The sequence below is a fragment of the Rhamphochromis sp. 'chilingali' genome (genome assembly GCF_963969265.1).
Source record: "Rhamphochromis sp. 'chilingali' genome assembly, chromosome: 16".
NCBI lineage: Eukaryota > Metazoa > Chordata > Actinopteri > Cichliformes > Cichlidae > Rhamphochromis > Rhamphochromis sp. 'chilingali'.
The window spans coordinates 23,314,105-23,335,908 of NC_137943.1; the positions used below are offsets into that span (position 1 = coordinate 23,314,105).

Below are 21,804 nucleotides of genomic sequence, written 5' to 3' on the forward strand. Positions count from 1 at the left end.
CATTAATGACAGTTTAAATGGGGGCAATCACTTTTTTGGAAAATACTGAAAATCACTTTTTTGGCATCACAACTATCCATAGAAAACAGATGTGTCCAAAGTCAGAGGCTGCATTTAGTCACAAAGGACTGAGATGTAGAGTATCACATTAAACAGTGCAGAAATGTAGTTTATCCTCTGTACTGTGTGTGCTGATGGGCTTTGGTCTGAAGGAAAAGAGTTCATGTACAGCAACATCAGATAAAGTCTCAAACTAACAGATTTGATGGCTGTTATGATGTATTTGGTTGATGCTGAAACTGTGGAACATACCTTAATTAATGTTTCATAAACTCTGAATATGGTGTTAATTTGAAGTAAAATGGTAACTAACTAGTGACCTGCTGGTTCACTTTTCATTCACGGCTCTTTAAGTCACAGCTTACAGGCAAACAGCTCAAAGCAAACCTGATGAAAAGAAGCAAAGACTGTGGGAGAAGCAGTTAGAAAAAAGAACTGCAATAAGAGTAAAAGTTACAGTGAAAATAAGCTGGATGAAATAATCTGTTGGTTAAGTTCAGTGTTCTGTCCAATACAGGGAGTGCAGAATTATTAGGCAAATGAGTATTTTGTCCACATCATCCTCTTCATGCATGTTGTCTTACTCCAAGCTGTATAGGCTCGAAAGCCTACTACCAATTAAGCATATTAGGTGATGTGCATCTGGCAAACACCTTCCTATTAACACTACCCATTTTACCCCAATAACTAAAGAAATTAGCACTTGCAGGTCAAAACCTTTATTCAAGAGACGCAAAAATAACATTGATACAGTGACTGTCAAAAAATACAGCACTGATCATACTGTGACATCTTGGTTCAAAACAGCACACTTAGAAATATTCAACGTTCCTTACTTCAACTGAATGAAACTGAAAATACCATTTCACACGACCCATATGGGATATTTAGACTGTATAACTGTTCACGCTACATCTCTTCACTAGTAAAAGAAAGAAAAAATACAAAGAGAAATTTAAAAATGCTGCCAAACAGACAAACAGAACTTGTACAGAGCAAAAGGAAAAACAAACAACAACAAAAAACAGCTCGTCCTCATGGCAGTGGCAGAGTATATAAATATGAACCCTGCGATCCGTTCCTGGAATTGAGCTTCAAAAATGCAGCAGAACAAGTGTGAGATTTAAATGTCCTCTCACCTAGAGCTGGTCACCTCACATGCATAACAGTGAGCTTCGTTGCAGGAGCAGTTTTGTCTTAGTTGTGAGCTTTTCTTGAGAGCTGAGTTGCATCCAACTCCATTACCACCCTTTGAATCACCTCAAAAGTGTAGCAGAGTTGTGATGGGTAACTCATGTTGAAGGAATAAAAAAGGTCCAAACAGCATGGCTACTGCAAAGGTCACGTTATCCAGATCTTGAAGAACAACATCAGAAAAGTCATTGCCTGGCGCATCTCTGGAGACAGATGTTCATTGTGGTTTTCTCAATCTGTGCAGTGGCCTCAGGCAAGTCCTGGTTAAACACAAAACATTTCTTTAAGATTCCTTTTTAAACTCATCTCTTTTGAATCTACCAGTTCTAATGTTAGAGTAATTTAAACCAATGCAAGCAACATAGTAAATAGCTATAGCCAAAGAGTGGCCTGCCATGCTGCCATTCATGGTCTAACAGAGTTTCTAAGAGAGGGTGAAAAACATAATAATTTCAAATGCTTTACATTAGTTTTTGTTAGAAAGACACCGGCCCATCAGAAATCCAGGTTATGTCACTCAGAAGATGTTAGAATTTAGACTTTCAGCCCCACAATTTGGTTAGCTGTTGGTCAGTTGGTCTTTTTTTTTTTTTTTTTTTTCAAACAAAAGCTAATGTAAATACTGGTGGGATTTTCCTTTGTTCATTAGAATGACAAATTTAAAGTTTTTTCCACACTGATGTGACCCCTAATACAGGGGTGGGGGTGGGGCCTCAAGGGCCGGCGGCCGAGTTCACTACCAGGCCTCATGTGAACTTCAAATTATTAAAGAGGACTACTGGTCCTAACCAGTCCAATGAGGATCAAGTGGATAACTAAATGCATTTTTAAATGTTGCAAATCCACAATCTACTCATAAAACACTCACCATGAACTCCTGCACCAAGATGTTGCAATTGTCTTTCACACAGATGCGGAGCACTTTGATGAGGGACTTCAAGCATTAATGTCATCCTTGAGTATTATAACAAAGAAAACAAAGATTTGTGAACTTTTCAGTAGCACAGAAGAAAATGATCCCAGACAAAAACTCTTGACTTTTTAAACCAGTCAACATGCAACACCAGCATCTACAAAGCAATAGCAAAAGTTCCTGTTTGACATCAACTTTATGGATATATAGTTTCCAGAACATTTATTTTTAAAAAAAAAGATAAATTTTTCTCAGTGGGCCAGTAAATGCATGACGAAAATTATGGCATCCTTTCGGTGGAATCAGTACTCACAGGTAATAGTTGACTGTTTCAATGGATGTAGCATAAAAATCTTTTACTGACCTAATGCAATACATATACACTTTGTAGTTAAAGAATTTTAAAGTTCTTACTGTCATAATGGCAGCTACATCCTTTAGCTTTGTGCCCTGTTCCCCCGATCACTTTGCAAACACTTTCAGCAGACTGTCAGAGAGAAACTCAGCTCCGTCAGAAACCTTGACTGTAAAGGCATGGTTGGGATGCACTGGAATGCTGCATTTTATCTGAAATGACATAAAATTATTTTGAAATAACAGCAGGCACTGTGCTTGGTTAATCAGTAATGTTTTGTTGAATAAAAACTGTGTTTCCAGATCTTATGGGATTAAAAAAAATCCAAAGATGTTTGTTTCTGATTTGCAACCCAACAACCCACAAGTTACAACCTCATTTCAGTTCAAGTGTGCATTAATGTGAGTCCAGTAATCACCTTTCTGGCAATACATACAGGTATAAGTTAAACCTATGGCAGATTTTGGATTTCTCAGTTGTATTAATAGGGTGAGTATGCATGCACCTAATAATTATAAAAAACCTATTATAATTAAGTTACAGAAACGAAAATAGAATATACTTTCTTACCATAACACCTTGAACCCACAATCCATCAGCTGACTCCTGGTGAAATGCAGAATAGAGGTCGTCTCTCAATGTGCAGCAAAAAAAACAAAAACAAAAGGACAGCAGGTGAGGGCAGGAGGGGTAGGGATGTAAGCTAGCATAATGCCGCTGATGATATTAGCTAAAGCTGTTCAATGTCCAAAATCTCACTAACACCACGGTGCAGTAAATACACAATGTAACTGAAGAGTCAGTTGGCAAATCTATTCACACAGAAAACCAAATTATGTTATGAGTGCCTCATAATTTGGTTTAATGTGATATTACGGCTCTTGTGCCAAAGACAAATTCAAATGAAAAAGCGCCAATTCTTTGACAACAGATAAAACAGCAAATAAGCTAACGGCTCTTTTTTAGCATGTTACATGGCGACACTCTAGACGTTTAACTACATTTGGCTAAAATATGGTAAATATTAATTCAAAAAATCAAGACATACCAAAAACGTAGAGTTGGCTGCTCGACTTGACTGAGATGGATGCCTTTTTTAAACCACGATCCAAAGCCCGCGAGATGAAATCACGCGTGGTTTCACGAGATTTAACGTTGCTATCTTATTGACTTACTTCACCTGAACATGATATGAACAATTTAATACACCCTTTCTGCATATCATGTAGTTTTTACACTATATAGTTACATTTAACTTTAAAACATGAGGCAATTGTGTTAAATACATGCAAGATGCTTACATAAATCCAAGAGATGGCCAGTCCCTTTTTTTCAGTGTGGTTTTTCTAAGGTTTTATGGACTGATGAAATGAGAGTGAGTCTTGATGGGCCAGATGGATGGGCCCGTGGCTGGATTGGTAAAGGGCAGAGAGCTCCAGTCCAACTCAGACGCCAGCAAGGTGGAGGTGGAGTACTGGTTTGGGCTGGTATCATCAAAGATGAGCTTGTGGGGCCTTTTCGGGTTGAGGATGGAGTCAAGCTCAACTCCCAGTCCTACTGCCAGTTTCTGGAAGACACCTTCTTCAAGCAGTGGTACAGGAAGAAGTCTGCATCCTTCAAGAAAAACATGATTTTCATGCAGGACAATGTTCCATCACACGCGTCCAAGTACTCCACAGCGTGGCTGGCAAGAAGGGGTATAAAAGAAGAAAAACTAATGACATGGCCACCTTGTTCACCTGATCTGAACCCCATTGAGAACCTGTGGTCCATCATCAAATGTGAGATTTACAAGGAGGGAAAACAGTACACCTCTCTGAACAGTGTCTGGGAGGCTGTGGTTGCTGCTGCACGCAATGTTGATGGTGAACAGATCAAAACACTGACAGAATCCATGGATGGCAGGCTTTTGAGTGTCCTTGCAAAGAAAGGTGGCTATATTGGTCACTGATTTGTTTTTGTTTTGTTTTTGAATGTCAGAAATGTATATTTGTGAATGTGGAGATGTTATATTGGTTTCACTGGTAAAAATAAATAATTGAAATGGGTATATATTTGTTTTTTGTTAAGTTGCCTAATAATTATGCACAGTAATAGTCACCTGCACACACAGATATCCCCCTAAAATAGCTAAAACTAAAAACAAACTAAAAACTACTTCCAAAAACATTCAGCTTTGATATTAATGAGTTTTTTGGGTTCATTGAGAACATGGTTGTTGTTCAATAATAAAATTATTCCTCAAAAATACAACTTGCCTAATAATTCTGCACTCCCTGTAGAAGCTGATTCGCCTTCTGTGGTGTGATTTTAACCTGAAGCTGCACTCAGAGTGATTAAATTTGGAATCTAAAAGTAATGTGAGGATGACAAAGAACACTGACATCATGATTTATATTATATTTTCTGTCAATAACTTTTTCTCAGACAAAAATGGAACTCAAAACAACACAGGAAATGACATCTTTTATGTCTTTTTTATTTCTGTGAAGGAAGGAAAAGAAACAGAGCTACTGAATGGGTCAAAGGAGCAGGTAAGACAACAGTGAGGTGTTTGTTGTGGATTATTAAAAAAAAAAGCAGCTAAAAACTCAACTTTTTAAACTTGCTTTTGGGTAAATTTATGTTTTAATATCTTAGTATCTGTCACAGATTATTAGGCAGAGGACTCACTCGCAAGACTTTTAAGTTTAGAGAGAAGGTGAAGGATTTATTTACAATGAGGCACCAAGTGAGGATATATTCATATATACAGTGAGACAAATAACACGGGACTACGGGGGTGGGGGGGGGGGGGGGGGGGGGTGGAGGGGGGTCTGAAGGGGAGGGAAGGTCCAAGGAAGGCGCACACACGCTCCTCTTCTACTGAATCCACAACTCACTCAGATAGTCCGATCCAGAATGCTCATGCTCACTCACACACATCCACAGGAATCCAGACAGCAGGGAATCCAGAAGGCCTGTACACAGAGGGAAACAATGTTAGGAGGAAGCTCTAGGAAATCACAAAGAATGCTCAAAGGGCTAGGCTACACTGATGCTAGGTAGTGTGACAATACAGTGAGGAAGCAGCCTCTCCTGCCGTTTTAAGTAGTTTGCCAGTAATAATACGTGTGATGAGAAGCCAGAGCAGCATCAGTGTAAACAAGCCACAGGTATGTGTTGAAGGCGGGCTCAGAGGCAGGGAAGCAAGGTCCAGCTCTGCCCTGGTGGGAGAAAAGACACACACCACAACCTCTCCAGATGTTGAGAACCATGACAGCATCCTGTAGTGAAGCACTTTGCGATATTTATGAGATGATCAGACCTTTACTGCAGCATTATGGAACACATGAGGGGAGCAGTTTGTAATGTTTTTATCTTTGCTATACACATTTTCTGTGGAATTCGTTGTAGATGTTTGTGTAGATACAAGTTCATATTTATCCTTGTAATGTATTTATGGGGAATATTTCATAAACAGGTTGACTGCACAGAGACAATAAAGAAAACCTTCAACAAACTTGTGTACAGCAGACGTACAGTAGTTCTTCATCAGATTCACGGACACGTTTTCTAAAAAGTTTACATCATTTTAAAAAGTTAACACGTTAGTTGGTATCACAGACAGCTGGTTTTATTTCATTTCTTGCATCCTCACATTTCCAAGATTCAGTGTAAGTGAAGCACTGCCGTGTTGATCATTATGAGGTCACAAATTATTTGAGTCTACATACAAAGAAGATTAATCAAATGGAAGAGGAGACTGTGAGGATGGAGACAGGGAGACATCAGGATGTCCTGAAAGATAACGTAGCTGTTGAAACTGCTGGTTTTCTCCCATCACTGCTTTGTACTGATGCTGCTTAATAATACCAGTGAAGAGGTGACTGTCAATTCTATATAAAGACTCTCACTTGTTTTTTGTTTGTTTGTTTTTACTTGTCTTATCTATTTATACTTGAAGTAATGATAGTACTGAACTGTTTTATACTTCTTGTGCTCTTTTATCCAATCCATCACTGGATTTTCAACTCTTTGCAGTGAATACACCACGACGTCTCATCATCTGGCGATTACGTTTCACCAAACTAATCCCTCTTAAATAATTCCTCTTAAAACCTAAATATTATTAATTAATGGTAACCATCTACGTGGCTATAAATTATTTACTTTTTATTTCACAGTGGAAAATACGAATCCAGGTACAGGTTCAAATAAAAATCTCAGCTTCATTATTCATTAGTAAAATCTTCGGCTATGAATACTTCCGCGATCCTCAGTCTGTCTCGTGTTACTCGTAAATATTCATCGGGTTCAGGAGTAAAACAATCGCTGGAATGTGTACAAATTAAACATTAAATCCTACGATTCCCTTCATCTTCCTTCAAACTCTCTCTGTTTTATTGTCTCTGTCTAAACGAAGATGAGCCTTGTAAAAGATAAGTAAAATATCTTCAGTTTGTCGACAAAAGTCACGAGAATCGTCAGTGTGGGATGGACTTTGGCTCTTTCTTCCCCAAGTTTTCTTCCTGTTACGCCCACATCACAACCGAAAGCTTAACGCATTTTAGCTGTTTCTGTTAGATTTGTATAGTACATTAGTGAAATAAAGCCTACAAATGTATTACAGAGCAGCGTGTTAGGATGTGATATCATGCTGTCTGCGTTTCTTATCTTCGGTAAGTACAGCAACATTTTCGTGTATACGACACAGCCTTTAGCTTAAGCTAACCTTTAGCTTAGGTTGTGAGCTAACTGAGCTATTTGTCTGTCCCAGGATATTAATATTCTTGTGTTTTCCTGTAGGATATGCCGCCGTCTTCATGGTGTCCGTGTTATCGTGTCGAACAAAGGAGTATAAAACAAATGATGGATGGTGCTGCCCGATGTGCAACAAAGGTAGGAAGAAAAGCGATGGCTGCAATGAGATTGAAACTCGAGTCATCTTGCGCCACCTGTGGCCAAGTGCCATAGTGTACAGCCAGATTAACTTTTGACACACACATCTGCACAATGTCTGAATTTGGTTCATGCACAAAACATTTATAACTCTCAATTTAGTCTTTTTTGCATCTTGCAAATAAATCTTTAAACTGAATGAAATTATATTATGTAATTTTTTGGGGCCTACATCATTAGAAAATGCCAAATTATATACTCAAAGTTATAGAAGTCACCACTCATTATTTGAGTGGGCCACATTGAATTTGTAGATCTGTAATGTTGTAGCTGCTTGACTTACTGTATATAACACCCAACACTACAACTGCACAACTGTAGATTCCCTCTGTGTTAAATGCTAAAAGTCTGACATAAATGTTGTGTTCTGTTGAACAGGTACAGTTGTTCAGAGAGACTGCACAGCATATGCAGGAACTCAGTGCTGTTCTTGTGAGATGGGGACCTTCATGAACCAACCCAACAGCCTGTATAACTGTTTCCCCTGCACTGCCTGTGACACAGGTACAGTCAGATGAGAAATCCTTTGTCAAATTTAGATTGAAAAAAATAAAGCTTTCATTTAAAAGTAAATTACAGAAACATGATTTTACACTAATGTTTTTTGTTTTGTTTTTCATTTTTTTAAGGTCATGGTCTCTTTGTCAAGCAGAACTGTACAGCAACAACTGACACAGTGTGTGACATTTTAAATGGATATTACTGCAAAGGTTTGACAGACAGTAACAGATGTAGTTTGACAGAGAAACATTCACAGTGTACAGCTGGTCAGAGGATAAAAGAACCTGGTAAGAAAAATTAAAGTCTAAGACCATTTAGATGAGCTGATAGACCTTTTTTTTCTGTATTCTGTGTAACAACGAATGTGTTTCTTTCAGGAACCAGCAGAAGTGACACAGTGTGTGAAGACTGTCAGCCAGGCTTCTTTTCCAAGGACGGTGTGAGCTGCACTGCTTGGAAAGTGTAGGTCATAATTTATAATAAAATCACTCTAAAAGTGTTTAATATATTCAGTTATTGATCATCAATGTCTTAATGGAATCTCTCATATACTTGGGACTAGGGCTGTGCCACATCATATCATCTGCAATAATACCGGTATTATACTATATACTGTGTTGCTATAGCAACATTATGTGTTTGTTTCCTAGTGTTTATGACAAGGAGTCAAAACCGTGCATGTCTAAATGTAAGAGCAGTGTTTCAATGATGATTTAGTAACTAAAAATGGAGCTACTTCAGCAGCCTCCAGCAAACACAGGAGAAAACATGCAGGAAATCTGTTTGTAAAAAGTGGAAAACACTCCGTTGAGTAAAACGAGGCTATGAAGACACATGAGGAGACATGAGCAGTTACTAGCTGCACTCGCTAGTTAGACTCTTTATAACAGGAGGAGCAAACAATGTGTGGAAATTAGTGATGCAGTAACATGATGGAGGCAGGACTTTAAGTTGGTTAAAATCCTGACATGATAAATATTTTTTGATTTATTAATAACAGTGTTAAAAGTTTTTTATACTTTATTTGAAAATTCCAGGGAAAATACTACCTGGGCTACTTTTGAACTTATGTTTTCTTTTGTTAGATTCACACTTCAGTTTAAGTAGTCTGACACTGATGACGGTAGCACTACAGTTATAAATGCTGCTACCTGCAACCATTTTAAAACTCAATGCTTTTTTTCTATATTTTCATATCTCAGTGATATATTACTCACCTCCACACGGGACTTTGGGATTTGCCCCCCTTTAGTAACCTGAGAACCAGTGATTCAGCTGATTAAACAGAAACTTAGCCAACTTTTGATTTTAATGTTATAATTGTAGAATAAATACTTTGAATTTGTTGAAAATAAAGTTTGATTAATTTAAAATACAGTCATATATTATCAGAGATTCATTAATAGTAACAGCGTGGTGTCTCAGTTACTGTGTATAGAAGATAAACATGATTACCTCTGGAAAGGAGGTCATGTTTTTAATAGAGTGTGTGTGCATGTGTGCCGTTCTGTAAACATGATAGCTTGAAAGGTTTTGAGTGACTTCTGATAAAACCTTGTTGGAGTGTAGAACTGACAAAAATCCTCATGACTTAGAGCAGTGTTTCCCAACCACTGTACCGCAGCACATAAGTGTGCCATGAGAAATGATCAGGTGTGCCGTGGAAGATTATCTGGTTCCACCTGATTAGTACTCGAAGCGTCCGGCATGAGTCACGGGCAGAACAATTACATTCTCTTCCACTAGAGGCCAGTACAACTATCTGCTCTAATTAAATGAGTTGCCAACTGCCAGTAAAACAGAAGAAGACCAAGAAGAAATTACATAATAGTCATGCTGTGAGCGAGACCACGCAGGGCGTAATAGCAATAAATAAATATTTAAAAAGAAAAAGTAGTCAATCTGACTTGGGTCCTGGAGAAAATTCCGACCCAGATGAGTAGTGATCAGAAGAAAGCAAAAAAAGTGTACTGGGGACAAACCGAACCCTTTCCGCTATGCCATGTGCACGGGTAAAAATTATCAATATGCTTTTTGTGACATTTTTCTTTGGTGGTGTGCCGTGTGATTGTTTTTTTTATGTGAAATATGTGCTGTGGCCCCAAAAGATTGTGAAACAGTGACTTAGAGTGTAAAATTCTTACATACATGTTGCATATTATCAACACATAGAAAGCACCATATAAAAATGTAAAACACCATGTCACATTTGACCTGTGACAGATGACAGCACAGATGTGGCATCAGTTAATCCTGATGGCCACATTCAAACACATCTACAGATGTAAACAGGAGCTCTGTTTTATCATAAACTCCTTGTGTTTAGAATGAAAACACAAGATGTTTGTCAGCAGGAACACTAACTGTAGTCCATGTACTTGTACAATGCACTTTACAGATTTCAGTACACTGTTACATTTGATGTCAGGCTCATAAAATAAAATAATAATTAACTTAGAACTTAAAAGTTGGCAGTACTGATGTGATATTTAGACCTGCATAATTCAGTTTTTCATCAACATTTGACAAGATATTAAAATATTATAACAATTTACATAAAATTATTATCTTGATAATTCTCTGTGGTCCTGCTCCTTCACGTGGATTAATTTGGATTTTCTTTCTCTTTCACCTCTTCTTTTACAACAGTTGCTCAAACACACAGATAAAGGTCAAAGGAAGCTCGACCAGTGACGTTGTCTGTGGGAGAACATCAAGTCAACATTACTTTGTGTTTTTACCTTTTTTGCTTTGCTCAGTAGCATTTGCTAGCCTTGTGACAGGTTAGTGCATCGTCTGCATTGTGTTGATTTTTCAGTTTAAAGCCTTAACAACACAGTGTTGCCTTTTTGTTATTGCTTAGGGTTTTTTTCCTGCTGTAACACTAATTTTCTTTGTGTACCAATAAAGCAAAGAAGAAGAAGGAAGGAAAAAGAATGACTTTTTAAAAAGAAAATTGAACTCACTAACCATGAGCAGTTTATTTATATCATTAATAGACTTTTAGCTGGGAAGGCCAGAAGACCCAGCACTGACAACTAAATAGGTGCAGTTGGATCATGGTGTTGTTCCGAAAGGCGATTTCTGATGTTTCTGTATGTATGTGTAATGTCTTTGTTTATATTGGAAGGTAGACTGCAGTCAAAACGGTTTATGAAGGAGTTGTATATAAAATAAAGAAATTACCTGTTTTGCAAATATCTTTATGACTGCATTATTGTACCCAAATTCTAATCAGTCTGGTTGTTGGTCACTTAAAATGTCTAAAAAACTATTATGTTATATTTGCTGCAATTTCTATTAGCCTCTTGACCCAACATCTCTTTAAAAATACATTTTTAATGTCTATGAGGTTTTTTAACTGGATCCATGAAGCACATATAAAAGTCACTTTGTCAGAAACTGATTGCAGCTTCTACCTTGTGGAAAAAATGTTGTTTGTGGTTCAAAATGACTCGATATCATTCATGATGGAAATATTTGACATTTTTTTACACATTATAGGCCAACGGGTCATTTATGACAGTTTAAATGGGGGCAATCACTTTTTTGGAAAATACTGAAAATCACTTTTTTGGCATCACAACTATCCATAGAAAACAGATGTGTCCAAAGTCAGAGGCTGCATTTAGTCACAAAGGACTGAGATGTAGAGTATCACATTAAACAGTGCAGAAATGTAGTTTATCCTCTGTACTGTGTGTGCTGATGGGCTTTGGTCTGAAGGAAAAGAGTTCATGTACAGCAACATCAGATAAAGTCTCAAACTAACAGATTTGATGGCTGTTATGATGTATTTGGTTGATGCTGAAACTGTGGAACATACCTTAATTAATGTTTCATAAACTCTGAATATGGTGTTAATTTGAAGTAAAATGGTAACTAACTAGTGACCTGCTGGTTCACTTTTCATTCACGGCCCTTTAAGTCACAGCTTACAGGCAAACAGCTCAAAGCAAACCTGATGAAAAGAAGCAAAGACTGTGGGAGAAGCAGTTGGAAAAAAGAAGAACTGCAATAAGAGTAAAAGTTACAGTGAAAATAAGCTGGATGAAATAATCTGTTGGTTAAGTTCAGTGTTCTGTCCAATACAGGGAGTGCAGAATTATTAGGCAAATGAGTATTTTGTCCACATCATCCTCTTCATGCATGTTGTCTTACTCCAAGCTGTATAGGCTCGAAAGCCTACTACCAATTAAGCATATTAGGTGATGTGCATCTCTGTAATGAGAAGGGGTGTGGTCTAATGACATCAACACCCTATATCAGGTGTGCATAATTATTAGGCAACTTCCTTTCCTTTGGCAAAATGGGTCAAAAGAAGGATAACAGGCTCAGAAAAGTCAAAAATAGTGAGATATCTTGCAGAGGGATGCAGCAGTCTCAAAATTGCAAAGCTTCTGAAGCGTGATCATCGAACAATCAAGCGTTTCATTCAAAATAGTCAACAGGGTCGCAAGAAGGGTGTGGAAAAACCAAGGTGCCAAATAACTGCCCATGAACTGAGAAAAGTCAAGCGTGCAGCTGCCAAGATGCCACTTGCCACCAGTTTGGCCATATTTCAGAGCTGCAACATGACTGGAGTGCCCAAAAGCACAAGGTGTGCAATACTCAGAGACATGGCCAAGGTAAGAAAGGCTGAAAGACGACCACCACTGAACAAGACACACAAGCTGAAACGTCAAGACTGGGCCAAGAAATATCTCAAGACTGATTTTTCTAAGGTTTTATGGACTGATGAAATGAGAGTGAGTCTTGATGGGCCAGATGGATGGGCCCGTGGCTGGATTGGTAAAGGGCAGAGAGCTCCAGTCCGACTCAGACGCCAGCAAGGTGGAGGTGGAGTACTGGTTTGGGCTGGTATCATCAAAGATGAGCTTGTGGGGCCTTTTCGGGTTGAGGATGGAGTCAAGCTCAACTCCCAGTCCTACTGCCAGTTTCTGGAAGACACCTTCTTCAAGCAGTGGTACAGGAAGAAGTCTGCATCCTTCAAGAAAAACATGATTTTCATGCAGGACAATGCTCCATCACACGCGTCCAAGTACTCCACAGTGTGGCTGGCAAGAAAGGGTATAAAAGAAGAGAAACTAATGACATGGCCTCCTTGTTCACCTGATCTGAACCCCATTGAGAACCTGTGGTCCATCATCAAATGTGAGATTTACAAGGAGGGAAAACAGTACACCTCTCTGAACAGTGTCTGGGAGGCTGTGGTTGCTGCTGCACGCAATGTTGATGGTGAACAGATCAAAACACTGACAGAATCCATGGATGGCAGGCTTTTGAGTGTCCTTGCAAAGAAAGGTGGCTATATTGGTCACTGATTTGTTTTTGTTTTGTTTTTGAATGTCAGAAATGTATATTTGTGAATGTGGAGATGTTATATTGGTTTCACTGGTAAAAATAAATAATTGAAATGGGTATATATTTGTTTTTTGTTAAGTTGCCTAATAATTATGCACAGTAATAGTCACCTGCACACACAGATATCCCCCTAAAATAGCTAAAACTAAAAACAAACTAAAAACTACTTCCAAAAACATTCAGCTTTGATATTAATGAGTTTTTTGGGTTCATTGAGAACATGGTTGTTGTTCAATAATAAAATTATTCCTCAAAAATACAACTTGCCTAATAATTCTGCACTCCCTGTAGAAGCTGATTCGCCTTCTGTGGTGTGATTTTAACCTGAAGCTGCACTCAGAGTGATTAAATTTGGAATCTAAAAGTAATGTGAGGATGACAAAGAACACTGACATCATGATTTATATTATATTTTCTGTCAATAACTTTTTCTCAGACAAAAATGGAACTCAAAACAACACAGGAAATGACATCTTTTATGTCTTTTTTATTTCTGTGAAGGAAGGAAAAGAAACAGAGCTACTGAATGGGTCAAAGGAGCAGGTAAGACAACAGTGAGGTGTTTGTTGTGGATTATTAAAAAAAAAAGCAGCTAAAAACTCAACTTTTTAAACTTGCTTTTGGGTAAATTTATGTTTTAATATCTTAGTATCTGTCACAGATTATTAGGCAGAGGACTCACTCGCAAGACTTTTAAGTTTAGAGAGAAGGTGAAGGATTTATTTACAATGAGGCACCAAGTGAGGATATATTCATATATACAGTGAGACAAATAACACGGGACTACGGGGGTGGGGGGGTGGAGGGGGGTCTGAAGGGGAGGGAAGGTCCAAGGAAGGCGCACACACGCTCCTCTTCTACTGAATCCACAACTCACTCAGATAGTCCGATCCAGAATGCTCATTCTCACTCACACACATCCACAGGAATCCAGACAGCAGGGAATCCAGAAGGCCTGTACACAGAGGGAAACAATGTTAGGAGGAAGCTCTAGGAAATCACAAAGAATGCTCAAAGGGCTAGGCTACACTGATGCTAGGTAGTGTGACAATACAGTGAGGAAGCAGCCTCTCCTGCCGTTTTAAGTAGTTTGCCAGTAATAATACGTGTGATGAGAAGCCAGAGCAGCATCAGTGTAAACAAGCCACAGGTATGTGTTGAAGGCGGGCTCAGAGGCGGGGAAGCAAGGTCCAGCTCTGCCCTGGTGGGAGAAAAGACACACACCACAACCTCTCCAGATGTTGAGAACCATGACAGCACCCTGTAGTGAAGCACTTTGCGATATTTATGAGATGATCAGACCTTTACTGCAGCATTATGGAACAAATGAGAGGAGCAGTTTGTAATGTTTTTATCTTTGCTATACACATTTTCTGTGGAATTCGTTGTAGATGTTTGTGTAGATACAAGTTCATATTTATCCTTGTAATGTATTTATGGGGAATATTTCATAAACAGGTTGACTGCACAGAGACAATAAAGAAAACCTTCAACAAACTTGTGTACAGCAGACGTACAGTAGTTCTTCATCAGATTCACGGACACGTTTTCTAAAAAGTTTACATCATTTTAAAAAGTTAACACGTTAGTTGGTATCACAGACAGCTGGTTTTATTTCATTTCTTGCATCCTCACATTTCCAAGATTCAGTGTAAGTGAAGCACTGCCGTGTTGATCATTATGAGGTCACAAATTATTTGAGTCTACATACAAAGAAGATTAATCAAATGGTAGAGGAGACTGTGAGGATGGAGACAGGGAGACATCAGGATGTCCTGAAAGATAACGTAGCTGTTGAAACTGCTGGTTTTCTCCCATCACTGCTTTGTACTGATGCTGCTTAATAATACCAGTGAAGAGGTGACTGTCAATTCTATATAAAGACACTCACTTGTTTTTTGTTTGTTTGTTTTTACTTGTCTTATCTATTTATACTTGAAGTAATGATAGTACTGAACTGTTTTATACTTCTTGTGCTCTTTTATCCAATCCATCACTGGATTTTCAACTCTTTGCAGTGAATACACCACGACGTCTCATCATCTGGCGATTACGTTTCACCAAACTAATCCCTCTTAAATAATTACTCTTAAAACTTAAATATTATTAATTAATGGTAACCATCTACGTGGCTATAAATTATTTACTTTTTATTTCACAGTGGCAAATACGAATCGGGGTACAGGTTCAAATAAAAATCACAGCTTCATTATTCATTAGTAAAATCTTCGGCTATGAATACTTCCGCGATCCTCAGTCTGTCTCGTGTTACTCGTAAATATTCATCGGGTTCAGGAGTAAAACAATCGCTGGAATGTGTACAAATTAAACATTAAATCCTACGATTTCCTTCAAACTCTCTCTGTTTTATTGTCTCTGTCTAAACGAAGATGAGCCTTGTAAAAGATAAGTAAAATATCTTCAGTTTGTCGACAAAAGTCACGAGAATCGTCAGTGTGGGATGGACTTTGGCTCTTTGTTCCCCAAGTTTCCTTCCTGTTACGCCCACATCACAACCGAAAGCTTAACGCATTTTAGCTGTTTCTGTTAGATTTGTATAGTACATTAGTGAAATAAAGCCTACAAATGTATTACAGAGCAGCGTGTTAGGATGTGATATCATGCTGTCTGCGTTTCTTATCTTCGGTAAGTACTGCAACATTTTCGTGTATACGACACAGCCTTTAGCTTAAGCTAACCTTTAGCTTAGGTTGTGAGCTAACTGAGCTATTTGTCTGTCCCAGGATATTAATATTCTTGTGTTTTCCTGTAGGATATGCCGCCGTCTTCATGGTGCCCGTGTTATCGTGTCAACCAAAGGAGTATAAAACGAATGGTGAACAGTGCTGCCCGATGTGCAACAAAGGTAGGAAGAAAAGCGATGACTGTAAATGTTAGTGATGGGTCGTTCGCAAACGAAATGGCTGTTAGAGCCGACTCTTTGACGTGAAAGACGCGAGCCGTCACGTGGGTTTTTTTTTTCTTTCTTTCACCCTCTCTCTTGCACTTTTTTTCCGCTTCACTCTGCACGCAAGCCTTGTGCTTCGCTGGGCAGAGGGGGGAGGGGCGGTAGTTACACTCAGTAGCACAGGAACAGAGCCAGAGGGAGAGAGAGAGAAAGAGAGCCAGGGACAACAACGTCACATTAGAAAGGTATAGTAATCATCCACAACTATTTTCAGTTGCAGATAGAATTAGAATAGAATAGAATTCAATTTTATTGTCATTGCACATGCACAGGTACAGGGCAACGAAATGCAGTTTGCATCCATCCAGAAGTGCTTTAGTGATATAGATATATTACAATATATATTAGCAACAATATAGATATGTAAGTATATTACAGAAATGGGTCTATTATGGTATGTTATAATGTACACGTATGAAGTATGTTGTGAATATTCTATAACTATAAGTATGTATAGGCTGTAGTGAGTACAAGCTATGTACAGGCTATGAACAGGATATAAATAAGAAATAAAGAAACTATACAGAAATCTGAGATATACAGTTATACAGAAATGTGAACTATGCAAGTTATAAACAGTTGTAGGATTAAAAATTATCGTATGTACAGAATGATTATTTACACAGAGCTATACAGTAGTGCAGTTAAGATAAGTGAGATATGTGGGTAATTTCTACAGAGGCTATATAAAATGCTGGTGGTTGTGAGTGGTGGTTCAGTCCATGTTATTATTGTGTGTGTGTGTAGGTGGTTGTGTGTATGTTCAGTGCGTGTGTTAACGTGGGTCAGATGTCAGGAGGCAGAGTTCAGGAGTCTGACAGCTGTGGGGAAGAAGCTGTTCCGGTACCTGGTGGTCTTAGTCCGGAGGCTCCTGTAGCGCCTCCCAGAGGGCAGGAGGGTGAAGAGTCCATGTGATGGGTGACTGGGGTCTTTGATGATTTTCCCAGCCCTTTTCAGACACCGCTTCCTGTAGATGTCTTTTATGGCAGGAAGTGGTGCTCCGGCGATGTGCTGGGCAGTTTTCACGACCCTCTGCAACGCCTTCCGGTCCGAGGCAGAGCAGTTCCCGTACCAGACTGTTATACAGTTGGTCAGGATGCTCTCGATGGTGCAGCGATAGAAGTTCACCAGGATGTCTGAGGACAGGTGGTTCTTCCTCAGAGTCCTCAAGAAGAAGAGGCGCTGGTGAGCCTTCTTGACCAGCTTGGAGCAGTTGGTCGTCCAGATGAGATCCTCGGAGATGTGGACTCCCAGGAACTTGAAGCTGCTCACACGCTCCACAGCCGTCCCCTTAATGTGGATGGGTGGATGTGGGTCAGCATTCCTCCTGTAGTCCACGATGAGCTCCTTGGTCTTCTCGGTGTTAAGCAGCAGGTTGTTTCTGTTGCACCACTCAGCCAGACGATCCACCTCCTCCCTGCAGGCGGCCTCATCGTTGTCACTGATGAGGCCAATCACTGTGGTGTCATCGGCAAACTTAATGATGGTGTTGGAACCATCAGCCGGTCTGCAGTCATGGGTGAAGAGGGAGTAGAGGAAAGGGCTCATCACACAGCCTTGTGGTACACTGGTGTTCATTGTGATTGTTGATGAGCAGCTGTTATCCAGCCGGACATGTTGGGGGCGGTTGGTCAGGAAGTCCAGTAACCATTTGCAGATGAGGGAACTGATGCCCAGGTCTGTCAGTTTCCTGATGAGTTGTGAGGGGTGGATTGTATTGAATGCTGAACTGAAGTCTATAAACAGCATTCTGGCGTAGGTGTTGTTGTTGTCCAGGTGTGAGAGGACAGAGTGCAGTGCGATAGAGACTGCATCCTCTGTGCTCCTGTTCTGGCGGTATGCGAATTGGTGGGGGTCCAGGGTGGGGGGGAGACAGGATTTGAAGTGTGCTAGGACCAGCTGCTCTAAGCACTTAGTGATGATGGGGGTGAGTGCTACTGGGCGGTAGTCATTGAGAATCAGAATCAGAATCAGAATCAGAATACTTTATTGATCCCTGGGGGAAATTATTTTTTGTTACAGTGCTCCATTTTAAACCAACATTAAGACAAGACAGACAATACGCTAACTAAGAATAGTACAATATATACATATATATACATACATACATACATAAGTCACTTATAAATAAATATTTGGAAAAGAAACGTGTAGTTGTAGCAGCAAACAGTGTGTTAAGTGGATGCGTTGTACAGGGAGATGGCCACAGGCAGGAATGATTTCCTGTGTCGTTCAGTGGTGCTTTTCGGTAATCTCAGTCTCTCACTGAACGAGCTCCTGTGACTGACCAACATGTCATGGAGTGGGTGGGAGGTGTTATCCAACATTGTCTTTATCTTGGACAGCATCCGCCTCTCCGACACCACCTTGAGGGAGTCCAGCTCCATCCCCACAACATTGCTGGCCTTACGGATCAGTTTATTAAGTCTGTTGGCATCTGCGACCCTCAGCCTGCTCCCCCAGCATGCAACAGCATAGAGGATCGCACTGGCCACCACAGACTCATAGAAAATCCTCAGCATTTTCTGGCAGATGTTGAAGGACCTCAGTCGCCTCAAAAAATAGAGACGACTCTGGCCCTTCCTGTAAAGTGCTGTGGTGTTTTTAGCCCAGTCCAGTTTATTGTCAATGTGTACTCCAAGGTATTTATAGTCCTCCACAATGTCAACACTGACCCCCTGGATTGAAACAGGGGTCAAGTGTTTCCTGGTCTTCCTGAAGTCCATGATCAGTTCCTTGGTCTTTGCCAAGGAACTGATCAAGATGGGTTGGAGTTTTTGGGTATCGGGACGATGGAGGTGGATTTGAAGCAGGCCGATACCACAGCGTGGGCCAAGGACAGGTTGAATATGTCTGTGAGCACTCCTGCAAGCTCCCCAGAACACGCTCTGAGAACACGCCCGGGGATGCCATCAGGGCCTGCAGCCTTGTGGACATTGATCCTGCTCAGCACCGCTCCTACATCGGTGGGGGAGAGAGTCAGAGGTTGGTGGTCTGGCGTCACGTCTGCTTTGGTTGTGGTTGTGGGGTTCCCTCGCTCAAAACGAGCATAAAGGTTGTTGAGCTCATTGAGGAAGGAGACATCAGAGGATGCGGGGGAGGGTTTGGTGGTCCTGTAGTCTGTAATGGTCTGGAGTCCTTGCCACATGCGTCGGGGGTTGGAGTTGGAGAAGGTTCTTCTACCTTCTTTTTGATAAAAGATGATAAAGGATTCAGAAAGTTTATTCATGCGGGCCCATATGACAGAGAATATGCATCTTCTTTTTGTTTTCATATTATAATTTATATTTAATTTTGTTGTGGTTTGCAGTGTTTTGTGTTGTTTTCACTTTAAATTTGTAAAAGGAAAAAGCTGAAAATTTAAATAGTTAAAAGTTGAAATGTGAATAGTTGATTTTTGTATTATATGATTTATTTATTACAATTTATGTGGAGTGAATAAATAAAAGTATATTTACGGTGGCCCCTACAGACAAAGCACATACAAACTTCAAATCACATACAAACTCTGAAGCATGTACAAGCAGTAAAATGAAGCACAAGTTGCATCACCAGCAATGGGAGACAATAGATGTAAAGGCAAGAAGTCGGTAGTGACCAAGAAACCTATGAAGTACATTCCATGGTTCTTAAAACAGTTAAGAAAGATTTACATGTAAATGTGTTAATAATGTCTGTTTAAACATGATTATTTTCATGTTACTTGAAATAAAATATCTCCCTCGGCTGTTACTGCAGCTTCTGCATAAGTGTCCATTTCACGCTTTGGAGAGGTCAAGCATGAAAGGGACACAGTGGACCGATGTGTCTGTTACACGTTTTGCTGTGATACTGGATCAGGAAACTGGGCCACATTGAATTTGTAGATCTGTAATGTTGTAGCTGCTTGACTTACTGTATATAACACCCAACACTACAACTGCACAACTGTAGATTCCCTCTGTGTTAAATGCTAAAAGTCTGACATAAATGTTGTGTTCTGTTGAACAGGTACAGTTGTTCAGAGAGACTGCACAGCATATGCAGGAACTCGGTGCCGTTCTTGTGAGATGGGGACCTTTATGAACCAACCCAACGGCCTGTATAACTGTTTCCCCTGCACTGCCTGTGACACAGGTACAGTCAGATGGGAAATCCTCTGTAAATTTTAAATTAAAAAAATAAAGCTTTCATTTAAAAGTAAATTACAGAAACATCATTTTACACTAATGTTCTTTTTTGTTTTTTTTTAGGTCATGGTCTCTTTGTCAAGCAGAACTGTACAGCAACAACTGACACAGTGTGTGACGTTTTAAATGGATATTACTGCAAAGGTTTGACAGACAGTAACGGATGTAGTTTGGCAGAGAAACATTCACAGTGTGAAGCTGGTCAGAGGATAAAAGAACCTGGTAAGAAAGTTTAAAGTCTAAGTCTATTTTTTAGATGAGCTGATAAACTGTGATTTTAAGTTTTTTGTTTTTTTTCTGGATTGTGTGTAACAACGAATGTGTTTCTTTCAGGGACCAGCAGAAGTGACACAGTGTGTGAAGACTGTCAGCCAGGCTTTTTTTCCAAGGACGGTGTGAACTGCACAGGTTGGAAAACGTAGGTCATAATTTATATTCAAATCCCTCTAAAGGTGTATTATATATTCAGCTATTGATCATCAATGTCTTAATGGAATCTCCAATATCCTGGGCTGTGTCACATCACATTGCCTGCAGTAATACCAACATAAATCTCCATGTGATTTAGTGTCATACCAGAATATCATTGCTATAGCAACACCATGTGGCCATGTTCTCTTGTTTGTATATACAGTCATATAATATTATCAATTATTAATTACCAATAATAATGTGGTGTCTCAGTAGCTATGTACTGATGATAATCATGATTTTAATAATATAATATCTATAGTGTGAAAGTCACATAGTGATAAATAATTGTCTAATTATTTGTTTTACACAGTCTTGCTACATTTAGTTTAATTATTTTGCCACAAAGACAAAATAAAGGTTTAAAAAACTTTGACTGTTGAACTGTGTTTCTATAGATATTGCAATAATGATTATTTACATGATCGGTGTGAAAATTGAATTATGACATGCCAATAAAATGTTAGTAAAATGATGAGTACTGGGTAATCGCAGATAGAGTACTGGGTAGTTACAGGTAACTAGATATTAAAGTGGAACCAGCTACATTCCAGGACATGTTTGTCCTGCATATCTGAGCCACAGACAGACGACAGGACAGTTAAACAGTTAATATTGATGGTCACATTGTTACAAAGATCTTTACAGTGCAAACACAAATAAACACTGATAATAATGATTTATTTATATTTTATTTCTTTTTTGCCACAGTTGCTCTGAGAGCCAGATTAAAGTTGAAGAAGGAAGCTCAACCAGTGACGTTGTCTGTGGAAGCGCATCAAGACATCGTTATGTTTTTATTTCATCTGTTGTGCTTTTCCTAATAATAGTAATTTGCCTTGTGACAACAGGATTTGTGAAAGCAAGG

At 39.3% G+C, this 21,804-nt stretch overlaps 2 protein-coding genes and 1 long non-coding RNA gene across 6 annotated transcripts in view; 2 read left to right on the plus strand and 1 right to left on the minus strand.

Annotated features, from left to right (window-relative positions):
* Positions 1–1,129: 1,129 nt before the first annotated feature.
* LOC308413097 lies at positions 1,130–4,025 on the minus strand. 4 transcript variants are annotated; one of them, XR_013974665.1, is made up of 6 exons: positions 3,824–3,858; positions 3,571–3,702; positions 3,093–3,156; positions 2,582–2,734; positions 2,123–2,208; positions 1,130–1,514 (listed from the first exon to the last, which is right to left on the minus strand). It is a non-coding gene; the product is annotated as an uncharacterized lncRNA (long non-coding RNA). The 4 variants fall into 4 exon arrangements; XR_013974663.1 differs by having other exon boundaries at positions 3,093–3,128; positions 3,571–4,025; XR_013974664.1 differs by having other exon boundaries at positions 3,571–4,024.
* Positions 4,026–6,599: 2,574 nt separating this feature from the next.
* Positions 6,600–11,164, plus strand: LOC308412559 (tumor necrosis factor receptor superfamily member 14-like). Its single transcript, XM_080907012.1, has 6 exons — positions 6,600–7,183; positions 7,311–7,403; positions 7,842–7,967; positions 8,093–8,251; positions 8,342–8,426; positions 10,614–11,164. Exons 1-6 carry the CDS (start codon positions 7,159–7,161, stop codon positions 10,750–10,752), a joined length of 627 nt encoding a protein of 208 aa, XP_080763138.1. The 5' UTR covers positions 6,600–7,158; the 3' UTR covers positions 10,753–11,164.
* A 4,618-nt stretch (positions 11,165–15,782) lies between these two features.
* Positions 15,783–21,804, plus strand: part of LOC308413013 (uncharacterized protein) — a 28,424-nt gene continuing 22,402 nt past the window's right edge. Inside the window, exons 1-6 of the mRNA XM_080907794.1 lie at positions 15,783–15,974; positions 16,102–16,194; positions 20,287–20,412; positions 20,529–20,687; positions 20,799–20,883; positions 21,648–21,803. Of these exons, the coding sequence (XP_080763920.1) occupies positions 15,950–15,974; positions 16,102–16,194; positions 20,287–20,412; positions 20,529–20,687; positions 20,799–20,883; positions 21,648–21,803 (644 nt within the window). The 5' untranslated portion in view covers positions 15,783–15,949. The remainder of the gene's footprint in view (positions 15,975–16,101; positions 16,195–20,286; positions 20,413–20,528; positions 20,688–20,798; positions 20,884–21,647; position 21,804) is intronic.

Coding starts and splice junctions, on each gene's coding strand:
- LOC308412559 (XM_080907012.1), top strand. CDS start 7,159: ATGCTGTCTGCGTTTCTTATCTTCG. Junction 7,404..7,841: donor CTGCCCGATGTGCAACAAAG/GTAGGAAGAAAA, acceptor TCTGTTGAACAG/GTACAGTTGTTCAGAGAGAC. Junction 8,252..8,341: donor TCAGAGGATAAAAGAACCTG/GTAAGAAAAATT, acceptor TGTTTCTTTCAG/GAACCAGCAGAAGTGACACA.